Source organism: Microcaecilia unicolor, chromosome 14 (genome assembly GCF_901765095.1).
Source record: "Microcaecilia unicolor chromosome 14, aMicUni1.1, whole genome shotgun sequence".
NCBI lineage: Eukaryota > Metazoa > Chordata > Amphibia > Gymnophiona > Siphonopidae > Microcaecilia > Microcaecilia unicolor.
This window is the reverse complement of record NC_044044.1, coordinates 4,929,996-4,948,184: the sequence shown is the minus strand read 5'-3', so window position 1 is coordinate 4,948,184 and position 18,189 is coordinate 4,929,996. Positions and strand designations below refer to the sequence as shown.

Here is an 18,189-nt window from a genome sequence, read left to right as displayed (position 1 = left end):
AAATATCTCTATGTGTTTATCACTTCTATTTATAAACACTCCTCAAGGACTCTCTGACAGTAGTGGTACTGAGGCTCAAAGATACAGAACTGCCAAATGATTTATTTCCAAGAGGGAGAGTGTTTGACAGTCCTGGATTGCTAACAACTCTATCCAGATTCATTATGGGACCTGCAGCAGTGTTTTCAGTTGGTAGAACTAGGGATTATAAATACCATGTTGCTTTGGGACATGATCTCAAAAGCCCAGAAATGTCTGAAACATCTCCCTCCTGGAACTAGATAATTTTGGAGCTCTGCGGGTATTCTCTGCGAATCATATATTGCTTTGAAACTGCAGAAGAAGTTAACATTCCCCAGTGAGCCCCATAATTCCATTGATGTTGTGGACTCAGAAGTATTTATATACAAATAAAAAAACCACTTATAGTGAACTCAGTGCTCAGCATTATAAATCGGTCAAGGGTGTGGAATTCTGTTATTTTCTAGCTGAAAAGAACTCTGAAATCAGTTAAGTATTCAGCATTGAATTCGTTGCTTCCATGTAAATTTCTTTGCACATTGTATTTCTTCTGCTGAAAAACTTTACAGAAGACAGTGATGTTTGCTGTGCGTCATTGTTATGATTCAATGTATGTCCGGAAGCTAAGGCCCCCCTTTGCAAAGCAGAAAAATAAGCTTTGAATGGGCTATGTCAGCATTGTCATCTAGCAGCCGCTAGAGCTGCTTTGTAAAAGAGAGCCTAAGATAATAATATTATGGCCCCCTTTTACAAACTGCACTAGCGACTGGCATTGTCGTATTGCTGACACAGTCCATTTATTTTGAATGGGCTGTGTCGGCACTGCTGTGCGGCTTTGTAAAAGGGAGCCTATGTTTGTAAGTCTGTTTGGACAGAGGAATGACGTATGAATCTGGTTACAACTTGCCTAGAATTTTAGATTTGGAAAAAGTGAGAAATTAAAATTCAACCCATATCCAATCCAAACTGGTAATATATTGTGATTACTATATTAGGGATGTGCATTCATGGGAAGTGACCGAGGAAATGTCAACAAAATGTCCCATGTCATTGACAAATGAAAAACAGGCAGCAAAAACCTGACATTTGGCGTTTTCTCCTGTGCTTTTTTGGAAAGAGCGTGCACTCTTTTAAAAAGCATGTACCATTCGTGAAAGAGTGCTCCCTATTGCGGAAGGGAAACAATGTGTACCCTTCCTAAATATGATGTTCTCTTCACAAGTAGAGTGCACTGTTTTGAAAGAGTCTGTGTTCTGTCCAAAAGATTATGCAATATTAACAACATTGTTCCTGTGACAGAATGAAAAAGTAAAGGCAAAAATGAACATTCCTGGAAATGGCATGAAATGAAAAGACATTTTTCTGTCTCCATTCCCCTATCACATGTGCTTGAATCATGGTGTTTGTAAGTGGGAACACAGGAAAATATTTGAAAATTTGAAATGTTTATTGAGAAAAAAAAATCTTAAATGTTCAAGGTTTAGCTAGACCTGATTCATAAACATTGTGCTAAGATATATATATATATATTGCAGTTGAAATTAAAATATGTAATTTTTTCAATGCATTTCCTTTTTCTTCTATCCGTCTTTTGCAGATTAAAAAAAAATAGATCATGAATTATGAATCAAAGTGTTCCAGTACAATTTATTCTACTAGGCTTTCCTAGTATTAAAGAATGGTGGATTTTATTCTTTTTGTTAATAATGTTTATTTACCTTTTGACAATCATGGGGAACCTTATTATAATTATGCTAGTGTGGAGTGACCTACATTTGCACACCCCTATGTATTTTTTCATTGGTAACTTTTCCTTCATGGAGATCTGGTACATAACTGTTACCGTTCCTGAGATGATGGCCAACATTGCAATGGATATGAAGACAATCTCACTTGAAGCCTGTATTACTCAGTGCTATTTCTTCTTTTCTTTGGCTGCCACTGAGCTTCTCATGCTTGCAGTTATGGCCTTTGATCGTTATTTAGCCATCTGCAAACCTCTAAGGTACTCAACCATCATGTCCAATAGAGTTTGTCTCCAGTTGTCATTGAGCTGCTGGTTAGGTGGCTTCCTAGGCATAATACCATCTGTTGTTCTTCTTGCCCTCTTGCAGTTTTGTGGTCCCTACATAATCAACCATTTCTTTTGTGATAGTCCAACACTGATGAAACTCTCCTGCACTGACACCTACTTGATTGAATTGATCAATTTTATCCTGGCACTGAACATAATTATGATCTCTTTTCTTCTAACATTGATATCCTACATTTTTATTGTCTCCACCATATTGAGAATTCCATCCACTACAGGACGACACAAAGCCTTCTCTACCTGCTCTTCCCACCTGACTGTCGTTCTTATCTTCTATGGCACTCTTATATCCATGTATGTACGTCCAAGAGCCACCAATGAATTAGAACTGAATAAAGCTGTGGCTGTGTTCTACACCTTGGTTACTCCCATGCTCAATCCCCTAATCTACAGCTTTCGGAACAAAGAAGTACAAGTGTCATTGAAGAAAGCAATAAGCAGAGCATGTCATTCTGAAAGATGGATGTCCTAGATTTTCCCCCAAAAGTGTAGTAAACCAGGAATTGATAATTCCAAGGCACTAGATAGTTATGACACCTGGATATTGAACCCGGGTGCCTGGGATTCTTTTCTGCCATTTCTGAAGAAAATAACATCCTTCTACAGTCTCCACTACATAATTGGTCTTTTTATAAGATAACGATCCTGCTCTAAATTCCTGAAACAATATTCCCCCTTCCACCAAAGCTTCAATCTAGAGAACTGAATTGCCTGGTAGATACTGTTTCTTTAAGCCCATTACTAGCCTAGGCATAGTAGATGGATGGATACCTGGATGGGGTGGTATGTAAAAAAGATAGATGAATGGAATAGGTATAGTTTATGTGAGAGAGAGAGAGAGAGAGAGAGAGAGATGCTAGGTGAACATTGTAAGCAAGGATGAGAGATGGTGTAGAAGAGAGCTAGAGGCTGGGTAAAGACTGGGGTGTGGGGTTCATGTGTATGTGGGAAGGGGAGGAGGTTTGACAGTGAAAAAGAAAGAGAGAGAGAGAGAGAGAGATAAAACACTGGGGTGGAGAAGGAAGTGAAAAAAGAACTGGTGAAATTTGTTGGGGTATGAGTAAAAAAGAAACTGTGTGAAAAGAGGCATATGAGAATAGCTGAATACTGGGGTAAAATGGTAATGAGATATAGGAATTGAGTGAAAATGGATTGGGGAAATGTGGGAGAATAAAACTGGTGAGGATCCAAGCAGTAGTGAGCTGCTTCTTTGCTATTTCTATCAAGGGGTTATTTGCCACACAACTGACAAAATGCTTCAGAGAGGGAGACTTCAGGCTTCTGTCAGTGATGTACAGTGGTGCATCGTCAATGATTTAGGAGACTTTGAGGGGCATTTTTGAAAGAAACGTCTAAGTTGGAATTTGGATGTTTTACAAAGATGTCCAAATTCCGAGGTGGGGAAGGTCATTTTTCGAAAAAGATGGAAGTCCATCTTTTGTGTTCGAAAACACCATGGATGTCCTTGGATTTGGACGTCTTGCGATTTGGACGTCTTTGATTTTTGGCCATTTTCAAAAACAAAAATGTCAAAATTCAAGCCATTTGAGCGTGGGAGGAGCCAGCGTTTTTAGTAGACTGGTCCCCCTGACATGCCAGGACAGCAATCGGGCAACCTAGGGGGGACTGCAGTGGACTTCATAAAATGCTCCCAGGTACACAGCTCCCTTACTTTGTGTGCTGAACCCCCAACCCCCCAAAACCCACTACCCCCAACTGTATACCACTACCATAGCCCTTACAGGTGAAGGGGGGCACCTATATATGGATATAGAGGGTTTATGGTGGGTTTTGGAGGGCTTGCTGTTTCCTTCACAAGTGTAACAGGTAGGGGGGGTATGGGCCTGGGTCCACCTGTCTGAAGTGCACTGCACCTACTACTAAACTACTCCAGGGACATGCATGCGCTGTAATGGACCTGAGTATGACATCTGAGGCTGGCATAGAGGCTGGCAAATAATGTTGTTCATCAGAATTTTGGGGGTTGGGAGAGGGTTAGTGACCACTGGGGGAGTAAGGGGAGGTCATCCCTGATTCCCTCCAGTGCTCATCTGGTCATTTCGGGCACCTTTTTGTGCCTTATTTGTAATAAAAACAGGTCTAGCAAGAAAACGTCCAAGTATTAGTCCTGGATGTCTTTGCTTTCTTCCATTATGGCTCAAAGATGTCCAAGTCTTAGGAATGCTCAAGTCCCACCTTAAATACGCCTCCGATACTCCCCCTTGAGATTTGGACATCCTTGCGACGGACTTTTGAGAAAGGCGTCCAAAATGCGGTTTTGATTATACCGATTTGAACGTCTCTGTGAGATGGACGTCCAAATGCCGATTTATGCCACTTTTTGGACATCCATCTCGTTTGAAAATGAGCCTGTTCATTTCCCCATAGATTCAAATTGTGACAATAGCCTGCATAAATCAGTTCCTGAAAGAACTGCTTCAGACATTGAAAGGGATTATCTCATTCCTACTCTTGAAGTAAATTGAGGACAATGCTGGAAGAAGTGGGGAAGAAGATATGACAGAGCTTAGCTGCTTCTATATTCAAAGTAAATTTATTTCAATTATATAACTCTCAAAGAAAATTACACTTGTATAACAAGCTAAGGGCTCCTTTTTATTAAGCCACGTAGGCGCCTCATTGGATTTACCGCCCGGTTACTGTGTGACTCTTGCGGTAATTTCAATTTTGGCATGCGTCCACTACGTGCATCTGAAAAATATTTTTTTATTTTCGGACAAGCGTAACAGACGCGTGCCAAGTGGCATTGGACGTGTGTAGCTCATTATCGCCTAAATTCTTTACTGCTAGGTCTATGGCTGTCGGTAATGTCTAGACCCAAAATGGTCGTGCGGCAATTTTGATTTTGCCACACGTCCATTTTCAGCAAAAAAGGGCCTTTTTTTTACAGGTGCACTGAAAAAATGATTCTGCACGCACCCAAAACCCATTTTTCTGTGCGCCTTTGTAAAAGGACCCCTTGATTATCACTGGACCACCCTACTTGTTTCTATTATAGACTAGTCCAAACATAAATCAACATTATCTTGTACGTGAATAGAAACCACTATGACAAATGACTTTTTTTGGATATATTGTAGATTCCCCAGGCAGAAATCTCTAATGCAAAATTGGACACTCCCTGAGCTCCTACCACAATTAGTGAAATCATTTTTGGTGCCTGGAGATTAAGGAAGCCTTTTACTAAAGGTTAGTGCATGCTATCTGCCACAGGACTAATTTTATCCCTATGGGCCCTGCTGCAGATAACATATGCTAATCTTCAGTAAATCCCTACGCACTGTTCCTTCTAAGCTGAGCAGGAGTCCTGCAACTGCTTTGCTGCCAGTGGGTAGTGGTGCTTCAATATTGTGCTTTCAATTGCTAATAAGAAGCAGGTTTTCTGGAGCCCTACAGAGCTTGAATATCCCTCACTATTGAAAAAGTGATATTAAAACAGCACCACCCACTGGCAGAACTGGAGGTGGAGGACTCCTACTCGGTTCAGAGAGAACAGTGCCCCTAAGTGGTTGAATCAGTGTGAAGGTTCTGCATGAAAGAGATCACATTATTCAACTTAATCAATTATAATCTGCAAGGAAAAAAACATGATTTTTGATATTATTGAACAACTAACACACCAAGGAGGTGCGAATGAATTTAGGCATTGTTTATATAGATTTATTATAACAAAATCTTAGCAGGAACCTGGAAGACATAAGTACAATAGCACAAATATATTCCGTCTTTCTTCCAGGTTTAGAGAGCATTGGCCCAAAGATCTCAGAATTCACCTGGAGGAAAAGAAGTGGCAAAATTCTCTAGAACTGTTAAGCCATTCACAAATACCATTCTGTTTCATATTCCAGGGCTCATTAAATCCCAGTAGCCAGGATATGAAACATACTTGCCTTCCTACCATCTCTGTCATATATATTTAGTATTTCCTGGTGATGTGAATAAGGGTGGAAAAAACAATCAAATGCATACGTTTTGGCACTGTCTCTGGGTGATCACAGTCAAAAGGGAAATTATATCATGACTGCTCAAGACCGCTGCGTGAGAAACTGCATTGGCTCCCTGTCAAGGACCGAATGACATTTAAAATTTGCGCACTGGGGGATCCAAGATGGCGGCGCCCTGTTAAGACGCTGTGCTTCGCGTTCCTCTGAAAACAAAATGCCTAAACGTAGAGGAAGAGTAGCGGTTAGAGCCTCCCCGCTTCCTTCCCCATTACCTGGTCCTATCGATCGTTTTTTGCGACCACAGGGAGTTGGTCAAAACGGCGGAATGCCTCCAGTAGGGAATGCCGGCGAAAGGGAGAATTCGGCTTCCCCTGGTTTTGACATCACTTTGAGCCCCGCCGCACGCACTCCTCCTCCCCAACCGATTGGCGCCAGTTCCTTCCTTTCAGAATCGACAGGGTCGCCCCAAGTGGGATTTACGGGCCCAGAAGAGCATCGGCAGGAGGTTCTTGTTACAGCAGAGGAAGGAACGGAGGGCATTTTGCCCATAGAATCGCCACGGAATGAGGGTCGAGAAACTGAGGGAATGGGCGAGATTCGTGGGCATTCTTCTGAAAGGTATGAACTTCCAACAGCATTAGTGGTCAAACCAAGAGAAGTAACACTGGATGCATTATGGGACTTGGTTTCAACCCTGGGACAAACTTTTATAGCACAGATTAATGAAGTTAAACCGAGAGTAAATTCTTTGGAAAATGATTTACAAAAAAAAGAGGAAGAAATTAAGGCTTTGAATGATAAAATTGAAAATATTGATCAAAGAATTGTGAACTGTGAAACAATGCAACCAACAATGATAAAAGATTTGACAAGCCTCAGGCAGAGAATGGAGATATTTGATAATTACACTAAAACCACAACCTGAGATTTGTTAACTTTCCAAGAGTGTTAAATGTTGCTCCTCTTGAGATGTTGAAACGTTACCTACGTGATGTTTTGAATATACCTGACCAGAATCTGCCACCATTCTCACAAGCATATTATATACCAGGGAAGGACTTAAATCCAATAACTGAAAATCCAATAGATGTTTCTCTCATGCTTGAGACTTCTGATGCTGAGCTGGCAACTGCAGCCACTTTAGTGGTTACGGTTGCATTATTACCGGACAAAAATTGGATATTCCGTTTGTTTTTCCGGAACAAAGATAAACCATTTTTAGGTTTTAAGATATTGCTTTTTCCCGACGTCTCTAAGGAGACAAGACGACGGAGGAAACAATTTTTGATCCTTAAGCCTGAAGTTTTGCACTTGGGAGGTACCTTTTTTTTAAGATACCCCTGCAAGTGCATAATAAGACTTGGGGAAAAGAAATATATATTTACAGAACCTGCCCATGTGTCGGCGCTTATAGCCTCAGTGAAAAATGGAAAAGCGTCATAGATAAATAAGAAACTAACTTCACTTAACAGAGTTGTTTAATCCTGAATATTTTTCCTTTATATATTATTCTCCATATTTTCTGAATTCTTGGATCTCATTTTATGGACTTGAGTGTTAATTTTTCCTAAACGAATGTATTTCAATTCCTTTTTGTTTTATAAGTAATCTCCTAAGTAACAAACACTTTTCCATGCAAGATGTTTCTTGTATATTTCTAAATGAATAATTAATAAAAAATAAAAAAATAAAAAAAAAATTTGCGCACTGGTGCATAAAATTCTCTATGGTGAGGCCCCAGCGCACATGGACACCCTTGTCAGCTTATCACCTCGTAACTCTCACAGATCAGCTCGCTTGTACCTAAATCTGCATTACCCAATCTACAGAGGCCTCAAGTATAAAACCACCTACGCTTCCACCTTTTCCTACATTAGCGCACAACTGTGGAATGGTCTACCTAAATTTGTGAAAATCACCCCTGATCATCAGACCTTTAAAAAATACCTTAAGACCTTCTTATTCGGGAAAGCTTACGCTCCAGACCCGTCCCGCACCGCTGTCTATTGAATTCAATTTCTCTTTCCACATTTCCCCAACTCTGCTATTACTTACTAGCCTCTTTCACTACAATGCCATTGACTGTTTGTTGTAGACTTGATGTATGCTTTCTGTAAATTCCTGTAAGCCACATTTGGCCTGCCCTTGGGTGGGAATATATGGGATATAAACGCTATAAATAAATAAAGAATAAACGTGCCCAAAATATAATTCCCAATAAACTTATTACATGTATGCTCCCTTATATTCTGAATCTCAGGCTCCTTTGGACATAGACCCCTTATGATTTTCCATTAAAACCTGACACTGGGGTTTCCAGCATGCGGCTGGAAGTGCAGTACTGCCGAAATAGCCCATTCACTTTGAATGGGATGTTGCGGCAATGCCACATGGCTTAGTAAACAAACCCCTGAGTTTCTTTACTGACTTCCTGATGGATCAGGAAGGCTTAAGCTGGTGTTAAAATAATACTCTGTCCCCATCAAAAACAAAATAGTTACAAGAATTACTAAGGCGCGCTCATGTTTTTTGGCACGCGCTAAAATTTGGTGCACGCTAAATGTTAGAGATGCCCATAGGAATACATTGGTGTCTCTAACATTTAGCGCATGCCTATTTTTAGCGTGCACTAAAAACGTGAGTGTGCCTTAGTAAAAGACCCCCTATATTCCTTAGCATGGCAGGAAAATTTGTCTTTATGTTTCAGGAAATATAGAATATCAATATTGGGAGTGGAGATTCCTCCTAGACCTTCCACTTAAGATATGAAAGTTTACGTTTATTTGTTTATTCTTATTTCATTCTTCGATATCACCTTTAAATAGGGTGCACTCTTTGCAAATAATATGAATTATTTGCAAAAAATGTACACTATTGTCAAAACAAATGTGTTTTTTTCTACTTGTTTTTGTTTGTTAATGGCATGCAGCGACATGACATATGAGAATATTTCCTAAGCTATCCTGAATGTTAAAAGCTGTGTCCTATGATGCCCTGATAGAGTCCAACTTGTAGCCATACTGTTACATCTAGCTAGGTGTTCTCAAATGTATTTCTTTTATGTAACTTTGTCATCCTCACCTTGCATCCAAACCAAAGTTTCAGCGTGCTTGTCTGACATTGCTGCCTGGATGTCTCAACGCCACCTGAAATTAAATATGACCAAAACTGAGCTTCTCATTTTCCCCCCCAAACCCACCTCCCCGCTCCCCCCGTTTTCTATTTCTGTTGATGGCTCTCTCATTCTCCCTGTCTCCTCAGCTCGAAACCTTGGGGTCATCTTTGACTCTTCTCTCTCCTTCTCTGCTCATATCCAGCAGACCGCCAAGACCTGTCGTTTCTTTCTTTACAACATCCGTAAAATCCGCCCCTTTCTTTCCGAGCACTCTACCAAAACCCTCATCCACACCATTGTCACCTCTCATTTAGACTACTGCAATCTGCTTCTTGCTGGCCTCCCACTTAGTCACCTCTCCCCTCTCCAGTCGGTTCAAAACTCTGCTGCCCGTCTCATCTTCCGCCAGGGTCGCTTTACTCATACTACCCCTCTCCTCAAGACCCTTCACTGGCTCCCTATCCGTTTTCGCATCCTGTTCAAACTTCTTCTACTAACCTATAAATGTATTCACTCTGCTGCTCCCCAGTATCTCTCCACACTCGTCCTTCCCTACACCCCTTCCCGTGCACTCCACTCCATGGATAAATCCTTCTTATCTGTTCCCTTCTCCACTACTGCCAACTCCAGACTTCGCGCCTTCTGTCTCGCTGCACCCTACGCCTGGAATAAACTTCCTGAGCCCCTACGTCTTGCCCCATCCTTGGCCACCTTTAAATCTAGACTGAAAGCCCACCTCTTTAACATTGCCTTTGACTCGTAACCACTTGTAACCACTCGCCTCCACCTACCCTCCTCTCTTCCTTCCCGTTCACATTAATTGATTTGATTTGCTTATTTTTTATTTTTTGTCTATTAGATTGTAAGCTCTTTGAGCAGGGACTGTCTTTCTTCTATGTTTGTGCAGCGCTGCGTATGCCTTGTAGCGCTATAGAAATGCTAAATAGTAGTAGTAGTAGTAGTAGGCTGAATAGGGGATAACAAGAGAGCACTGACATTTGTTTTCTTTTCTTCTTGTTTAATTGTACTCATCAATGGATGTAAATCAACAAAATTAATAATAAAAATTGAAGACCTTATATTATTTTTGACTTCTTTTTTTGTTTTAGGGAATGGTTCATGACTACTTTGCCATATTGATGGAGTTTCTTTCGTAATTAATATAGGGGTCGATATTCAAAGTGATTTTAGAGGTCAGGAGAGGCTCATATGTACAGTATATAGAAGTATGAGTATTGACATGAAGATATATACATGTATGTCAACTGCATGTTTCTGAGTTTTGGTTTAATGCAAACAGAATCATGAAATATGTGCATTGGATACACACCTATTGTGTAGTAAATTTAAAACAAATCAGAGAAAATTTTTCTTCACCCAACGTGTAATTAAACTCTGGAATTCATTGCCGGAAAATGTGGTGAAGGCGGTTAGCTTAGCAGAATTTAAAAAGGGGTTGGACGGTTTCCTAAAGGACAAGTCCATAAACCGCTACTAAACGGACTTGGAAAAATCCAAAATCCCAGGAATAACATGTATAGAATGTTTGTACGTTTGGGAAGCTTGCCAGGTGCCCTTGGCCTGGATTGGCCGCTGTCGTGGACAAGATGCTGGGCTCGATGGACCCTTGGTCTTTTCCCAGTATGGCATTACTTATGTACTTATTCATGTACTTCAGCTATATAAACTTGTTCCCACTTGACAACGTTTTGGTTTTCGATGCATGAGGGCCACATTTTATGTATATTCAAAGCAAAGCAAACTCTATTCTTTGTTATTGAATTTGGAGCTGTTTGATTTTTTTTGTTTAATAATACAAAACAGGAGAAATAATATCGAACTTTATACCTCACTAATACCGCTCATATATAAAGGTATAATAAAGAGCAGAATATCTCATTGATACATACATACATGAAGATTAACATAAATGAATTAAAAATTAAGTGACTGACTCAGTAGAGAGCCATCATTGGACCACTTGCGTTCTCAGATGTGCAGAGCTATGAAACCTATCTGCACTGAACATAGATATATAAATACAGCCAGTGGCCCAATTCACCATCATAAATACAGTGGTGAAGAATTTAAGAAGGCACAAGGAATGCTAAAGTATGCACAGAAATAACATCCAATATAAAGACAGAGATAAATGTAAATGTCAAAGTCAAAGCTTGGTGGCACACTATAGATAAACCAAGGTGAGGTAAAAGGGGGCTTGTGCACGGGTTTGCTGCATGATGAGGCCCCCTTTTACCACAGCTGGTAAAAGGTGTTTTTTTCCCCCCAAAGGGGAAGTAAATGACTATGAGCTAGATCAGCACATTGGCTCATGGCTATTTTCTCCCAAAGCCTTTACTGCCTCCTATTTAGGTGGCATTAAGGGCTCCTTCCCTAACCTGGTGGTAACCAGGCAGCACTGGTGCTAGAAAAAAAAAGATGTTCCTAGCACCAGAAGTGGAGAAGTGGCCTAGTGGTTAGGGTGGTGGACTTTGGTCCTGAGGAGCTGAGTTCAATTCCTGGCATAGGCAGCTCCTTGTGACTCTGGGCAAGTCACTTAACCCTCCATTGCCTGCCACATAGAGCCTGCCATGAGTGGGAAAGCGTGGGGTACAAATGTAACAAAAAAAAAAACACACAGCAAAAACAGGAACTGCTGCCAGGCTCCTGAGCAAGCCTGGCAGTAGGGTCAAATTGCAGCATGCCATTACCACAGTAGCCCTACCATGGCTTCATACAGGGGCTCTGAATGTATTATAATTATTACAGTCATTTGTTTTCATTCAGATTTGCCAAGGTAATCAATAACATATTTTTTTGAAAGGTCATCTCATTTTGTTACATTTTTGTTGATTCTTTGTTAATGGTGTGAGGTATAACTGAGTTAATGAATGCTGTATTTTTCAATATTCTACTTTATTAGCATATGTAAGGCTTACTCTTTTGATCACTGGAATTGTCTTTCACTTAACATGGATGCTATCTAAAATCACGTTACCTCTTTTTTCTCTAGTGCATATGACAGTAGTAAGATTTCACCAGGCTGACATGTAGATATGTGCACTCAGGGTTCTTTCACATTTTTGCATGATAATTGGTTAGTGCACAATCCGACCCTCCACTTATACCTCATGCGATCACTATACAACTTTGTATTTGTTATCCACCGACTGGGCAAATGCCTCTGACGGTACTATGTGAGCCACATTGAGCCTGCAAATAGGTTGGAAAATGTGGGGTACAAATGCAATAAATAAATAAATAAATAACAGGAACCCCTACCACCTACAAAATAAGTGGCAGTTCAAATGGCAACTTTAATGCATGGCCATTAATAGAGAAAATAGAAAAAAAAAAACATATTTACAGCTGTGATAAAAATTGAACTTAGCGTACCCTTACAGGGTCTTTCTCATGCTCTAAAGCCATTTTTAATGCAGCTGTAAAAATGCATGTTTTCTATGTTCTCCATTAATGATCGTGAGCTAATGTTGCCATTAGTACATGGTCATGTTTAAAAATTACCACGGCATCAATTACTAACATCTATTTTGTAAGTGGTAAAGGTTCCTGTGTTATCTATGTGCTAGCCAATTAACATGCAGTAATATCGATAAACTAACTGGTTAGCTTAGGAATGTCCACTCTTCATTCCTGACTTGCTCCCCCCAACCTACTAACAATTATCTAGCACACAGTGAAAGTATATTCAAAAACTACCTTGATATGTTGTAGCATGTCCCATGGTTGTCCATTTTAAGTATTGTCAGCCGCTCCTCCCGGCCGCGTAATTGTCTCTCTCACTTATCCGTGCTGTCCGCTTCCGACTCCACACTCGTCCGTGCAGTTCGCTCTCACTGCCACACAGTTCCTCTAGCAAGGCGGTGCAACACAGTTCAGCTTGCCAGTCTTTTAAACAAAGTTCAGCTAGTCAGACTTTAAACACAGTTCTGCTAGCCAGGCTTCAAACACAGTTCGGCTAGCCCGGCCTTCCAACAAAGTTCAGCTAGTCAGGCTTTAAACACAGTTCTGCTAGCCAGGCTTCAAACACAGTTCGGCTAGCCAGGCTTTCCCACCCCGCCCTCTTCAGCAAGGCCTCAAAACAGTTCAACTTAGCTAGGCTTTAAACCCAGTTCTGCTAGCCAGGCTTCAAACACAGTTCAGCTAGCCAGGCTTTCCAACAACGCCCTCTTCAGCAAGGCCTCCAAAACCGTTCAGCTTAGCTAGGCTTTTTTCCCCAGCACAGCTTAGCCAGGCTTTTAAAGATCCACCACCCTCACTTGTCAACATTTTACCTCTTGACAACCACCCGCCGGATCTCTCCTGAATATTATTCTTTTCTGATACTTTTGGGCTCCTCTTGAAGTCACTCTTCTTCTCCAGCCACTTCCTCTCCCACCTCCATTTCCTCTTCCACACCTTCTCCTCCTACCTGCTCCAACTCCTCCCATTCCATCCCCTCATTCTCCACCCCCTCCCTCAGGTGTTCCACCCTCTCCTCAGCTGATTCCATCTCCCAATCAGCCCCCTCTCCTTTCCTCTCCTGTGGCTCAGGTACTCGTTTGGCCTCCTCTCTCCTATTCTTCCAGGCAGTCTCAAATCTGTGTTCTCTATGCTCCTGTCTCCTCCCCTCCCGCAATGCATTCTGGGATCTATAGTTTTTCCACTGGCTTTTCTCTCTTCCCTCCTGCATTCTGGGCTCTGTGGCTTCTCTGATTCTCACATACCCCCCTGCTCAAAATATTGCTAGTCCTTTCCCTTTTACCATTTTCTCCATCCAGACTAGCAATCCTGGACAACACATCCACATGTTGCAATAACTTTCCTGCCCGATGCTCAATATAATACTGGAAGGGCTGTAATGCCAAATACCACCTCATGAGTCTTGCATTATTGTTCTTCTTTTGCCCTAACCATTTTAAAGGAGCGTGGTCAGTAATCAGTTTAAAAGGGCGTCCCTCCAAATAATACTGACACTCTTGAATAGCCCACTTAATGGCCAGACACTCCCTCTCAATGGTGGCATACTGAGTTTCATGAGGCAGCAGCTTCTGGCTTAAATATAAAATTGGGTGTTCCTCCCCCTCATGTACCTGGGATAATACAGCACCTAACCCCACACCTGAAGCATCTGTATGCAACACAAAAGGTTTCTCAAAGTCCACCGTTCTAAGCAGGGGTTCCTCACACAATGCTAACCGTAAAGCCGAAAAGACTTGCTTCTCTCTCTCTCCCCATCTAAGCTGATTAGGTCTATTCCCTTTCAACATGTCTGTCAATGGAGCCGCCAGAGAGACAAAGTAAGGAATGAACCTTTTGTAGTATCCTATTAACCCCAGAAACCCTCTCAAACCTTTCTTGGTGGTGGGCAAGAGAAATTGACGGATACTCTTCACCTTGTCACACCTGTCCATTCCCCACTTTATATCCAAGATACTTAACCTCCCTTTTTGCAAAATGACATTTTTGTGGATTCAGAGTTAGTCCTGCTTTCCTAAAAGACTGTACTAGATGTCCTCAGCTGTACTAGATGAGTTTCCCCATCAGTACTATGAATGATAACATCATCTAAGTATGCAGCCGCATACTCCTGATGCGGCCTCAAAACCCTATCCAGCAGACGCTGGCAGGATGCTGCCGCCGAATTCAATCCAAAAGGCATCCTCTTGAACTGAAACAGCCCAACCGGTGTACAAAATGCTGTCTTTTGTCGAGACTCCAATGAAAGGGGAATCTGCCAATATCCCTTTGTTAGATCTAAGGTAGACAAGAACAGCGCAGGCCCCAGCCTGTCTATCAGCTCCTCAATACGGGGCATAGGATAAGCATCAGGATGGGACAGGGCATTAACTTGACGAAAGTCAATACAAAAGCGCCACGTCCCATCCGATTTCGGCACCAGCACCACCGGACTAGACCAGGGACTCCCTGACTCCTCTATCACCCCAAAATCCAGCATTTCCCTCACCTGCTTGATTATTTCCTGCTGTTTAACTGGTGATAACCTATACGGTTTCTGTCGCACCACCCTCCCTTTTTCTGTAATAACATTATGAGTTATCAGATGTGTCTCACCAGGGCAAGACATAAGCACATCTTGGAATTCTCTCAAAAGAGTCTGAATCTGTTCCTTCTGTTGCTTCTCTAGCCCTTCCCCCACCACTGGCTCTTTGGGGCTAAAGATTTCCGAGATTTGAGGCCCTAAGTTTTCCTCCTCTTCCTCCCATACCTTCCCCACAAAGACCTTCCTCTCCATCCAAGGTTTCAACAAATTAACATGATAGGTTTGATTTTTCCCCCGTTCATTCCTCACTTCATATGTCACGGGCCCCAACTGCCTCTTCACTGTACAAGGTCCCCTCCATCTACTAGTAAATTTATGAGGACCATCCGGGATCCTGACCAGAACTTTATCCCCTTCTTCAAATGACCTTTCCTGAGTCCCTTTATCAAACCTCTCTTTCTGATACTCCTGGGCTCTCCTGAGATTTTCCCTAGATAACGCCCCTAATCTCTGTAACCGCCCCTTTAAGTCATACAGATATGAGACCACTGTCTTATCTTCCTGCCCCGTGGAACCCACTGTTCTTTTACCATGTCAAGCACCCCCCTCGGAGCTCGCCCATACATCAACTCAAAGGGCAAAACCCCAAGAGAGGACTGAACACATTCTCGGCTCACATATAGAGCAAACGGCAGTAGTTGGTCCCAATTTTCATAGTGAGAGCCTAATCCTTTCCTCAACAAGGTCTTCAAGGTTTTATTAAACCTTTCCACTAGCCCATTAATTTGGGGATGGTATGCCGAGGTGTTAATATGAACAATACCAAAAGCTTCCCATACTTGGGTAAGTGTGCCCGACCGGAAATTCGTTCCTCAGTCAGTCAATACTTCCCTAGGAAACCCCACCTCACAAAACAGCCTAATAAGCTCTGCTGCAATAACCTTGGCTGATAGGGTACGCAGAGGAACTGCCCATGGGAACTGCGTAGCCATATCCATGATCACCAGAATATACATAAACCCCCTTGTGGACCTAATAAGTGGGCCTATAATATCCATAGCAATTCGCCCTAATGGAACCCCAATCCGAGGAAGCAGATGTAAGGGTACTGGCCCTGGCCCTCTCTCCGCCACCTTCTGACATAACCCACAGGAATCACAGTAAGCCTGCACCTCCTTATACACCCCAGGCCAATAAAACCGACCTAGCAGTTGTTTTAAGGTGTTCTGGGTCCCTTTATGTCCTCCCAATGGGTGATCATGGGCTACTCGTAGTATCACCTCCCGAAACCCACGAGGGATTAATAATTGTTTCACCAGCGGCTCCCCTTCTCTGGCTTTTGTTACCCTAAACAATAAGCCCTTCTCAATAATAAAAGCTGGTCCCTGTGTCCTTCTCCCTTCTTCCCTGGCCCTCTCCCATGCATACTGCAGCATAGGGTCCGATTCCTGTTCCTTAAGAAAAGAAGGAAACTGCTCCAACAACTCCCCTGGCCTTTTTGGGAAGTCCTCCGTGTGCCTCATTCCTTCCAACATCTGCGCTCTCCCCCGACGCGCTAGTTTTTTTACCCTTCCTTCCCCACGAGTCTTCCCTGGCCTCTCTAACACATCATCATGAAAGGGAAATATCTGTGCTAATCCCTTCCCTCTATCCTTCTGCTCCCTCTCCTGAGCCCTCGTAACCACCAACCCCTCCTTCTCCCTTAAACAGTGAGAAAAAGAAGGCCAATCTCTTCCTAAAATAAGCTCCTGAGGAAGACGGGGTAAGATAGCCACCCAGACCCAGTGTCTACCCAAAGGCCCTGTTATACTAACTTGCTGCAAAGGGTACTTAGTTACTTCTCCATGCACACACTGAATGCCTACCTCTTGCCTCTTCTTGTTCAAACACCCTTTCCCCTTTCCTTTTATTCTCTCCCACAAACCCTGGGACAGCATCGTTTGATCAGCTCCTGAATCTAACAAACCAGTGACCTTGACCCCCAAGATCTCTACCGTCTGTTTAAGCTGCTCAGCCACTGAACCCTGAGAATAAGAGGTGAGCCCTAACTTCGAAGCACAGTCCCTTCTCAAGTGCCCTTTGCATCCACACCTATAACACACCCTCTCCTCAGTAGATGAAGGCTTAGACCCCAAGCTTGACTGCCTCCTTTCACCTAATTGACCTCCCTTTTCACCACAATGCTGGGACTCTGAAATTCTCTATACTCCTGACTGCTTCATCCAGGGTCCCACATCCCTTCCTCACTAGGTCCACCCTAAGAGCATTAGGCAAAGCTTCTAAAAATTGTTCCAATACTACATCCTGGAACACTTGATTAATGGATCTCTTCTCTGGTTCCAGCCACTTGCCCGCTAAATCTAAAAGTTTTTGCAGCAGTGCTCTAGGTGTCTCCCCCTCTGTCCACCTCATCTCCCGAAATCGCCTCCTATAAGTCTGACGATTTAGCCCATACCAGGGGCGTATCTGCGTGGGGCCTCAGGGGCCTGGGCCCCCGCAGATTTCGCCCTGGACCCCCCTACCGCTGCCAACCCTCCCCCTCCGTTGCTCGCCTACCTTCGCTGGCGGGGGACCCCAACCCCCGCCAGCCGAGGTCCGCGTCCTCCTGCCGCTGCCGGCTGCCTTTGGTCCTTTAATTCTTCCATTGAAGCTGGCGCCGACGAAAGTTTCTTTTGAGTCTGACGTCGCTGCACGTTGTACGTGCAGGACGTCAGACTCAGAAATTGTTTCTGAGTCTGACGTCCTGCACGTACAACGTGCAACGTGCAGCGACGTCAGATTCAAAAGAAACTTTTTCGTCGGCGCCAGCTTCAATGGAAGAATGAAAGGACCAAAGGCAGCCAGCAGCGGCAGGAGGACGCGGACCTCGGCTGGCGGGGGTTGGGGTCCCCCGCCAGCGAAGGTAGGCGAGCAACGGAGGGGGAGGGTTAGCAATGGCAGCGGCTGGGGGGAGGGGGATCGGCAATGGCGGCGGCGGCGGCGGCGGCGGGGG

The 18,189-nt window shown here is 43.0% G+C and overlaps 1 protein-coding gene across 1 annotated transcript; it reads left to right on the top strand.

Moving 5' to 3' along the window:
- Positions 1–1,727: 1,727 nt before the first annotated feature.
- On the top strand, positions 1,728–8,719 carry LOC115458049 (olfactory receptor 6N1-like). Its single transcript, XM_030187837.1, has 2 exons — positions 1,728–2,528; positions 8,702–8,719. The coding sequence occupies exons 1-2, from the start codon at positions 1,728–1,730 to the stop codon at positions 8,717–8,719; spliced, it is 819 nt and encodes a 272-aa protein (XP_030043697.1).
- The last annotated feature ends 9,470 nt before the right edge of the window (positions 8,720–18,189 follow it).

Bases quoted from the DNA above. Each gene is read 5' to 3' on its own strand.
- LOC115458049 (XM_030187837.1), top strand. From the start codon at position 1,728: ATGTTTATTTACCTTTTGACAATCATGGGGAACCTTATTATAATTATG.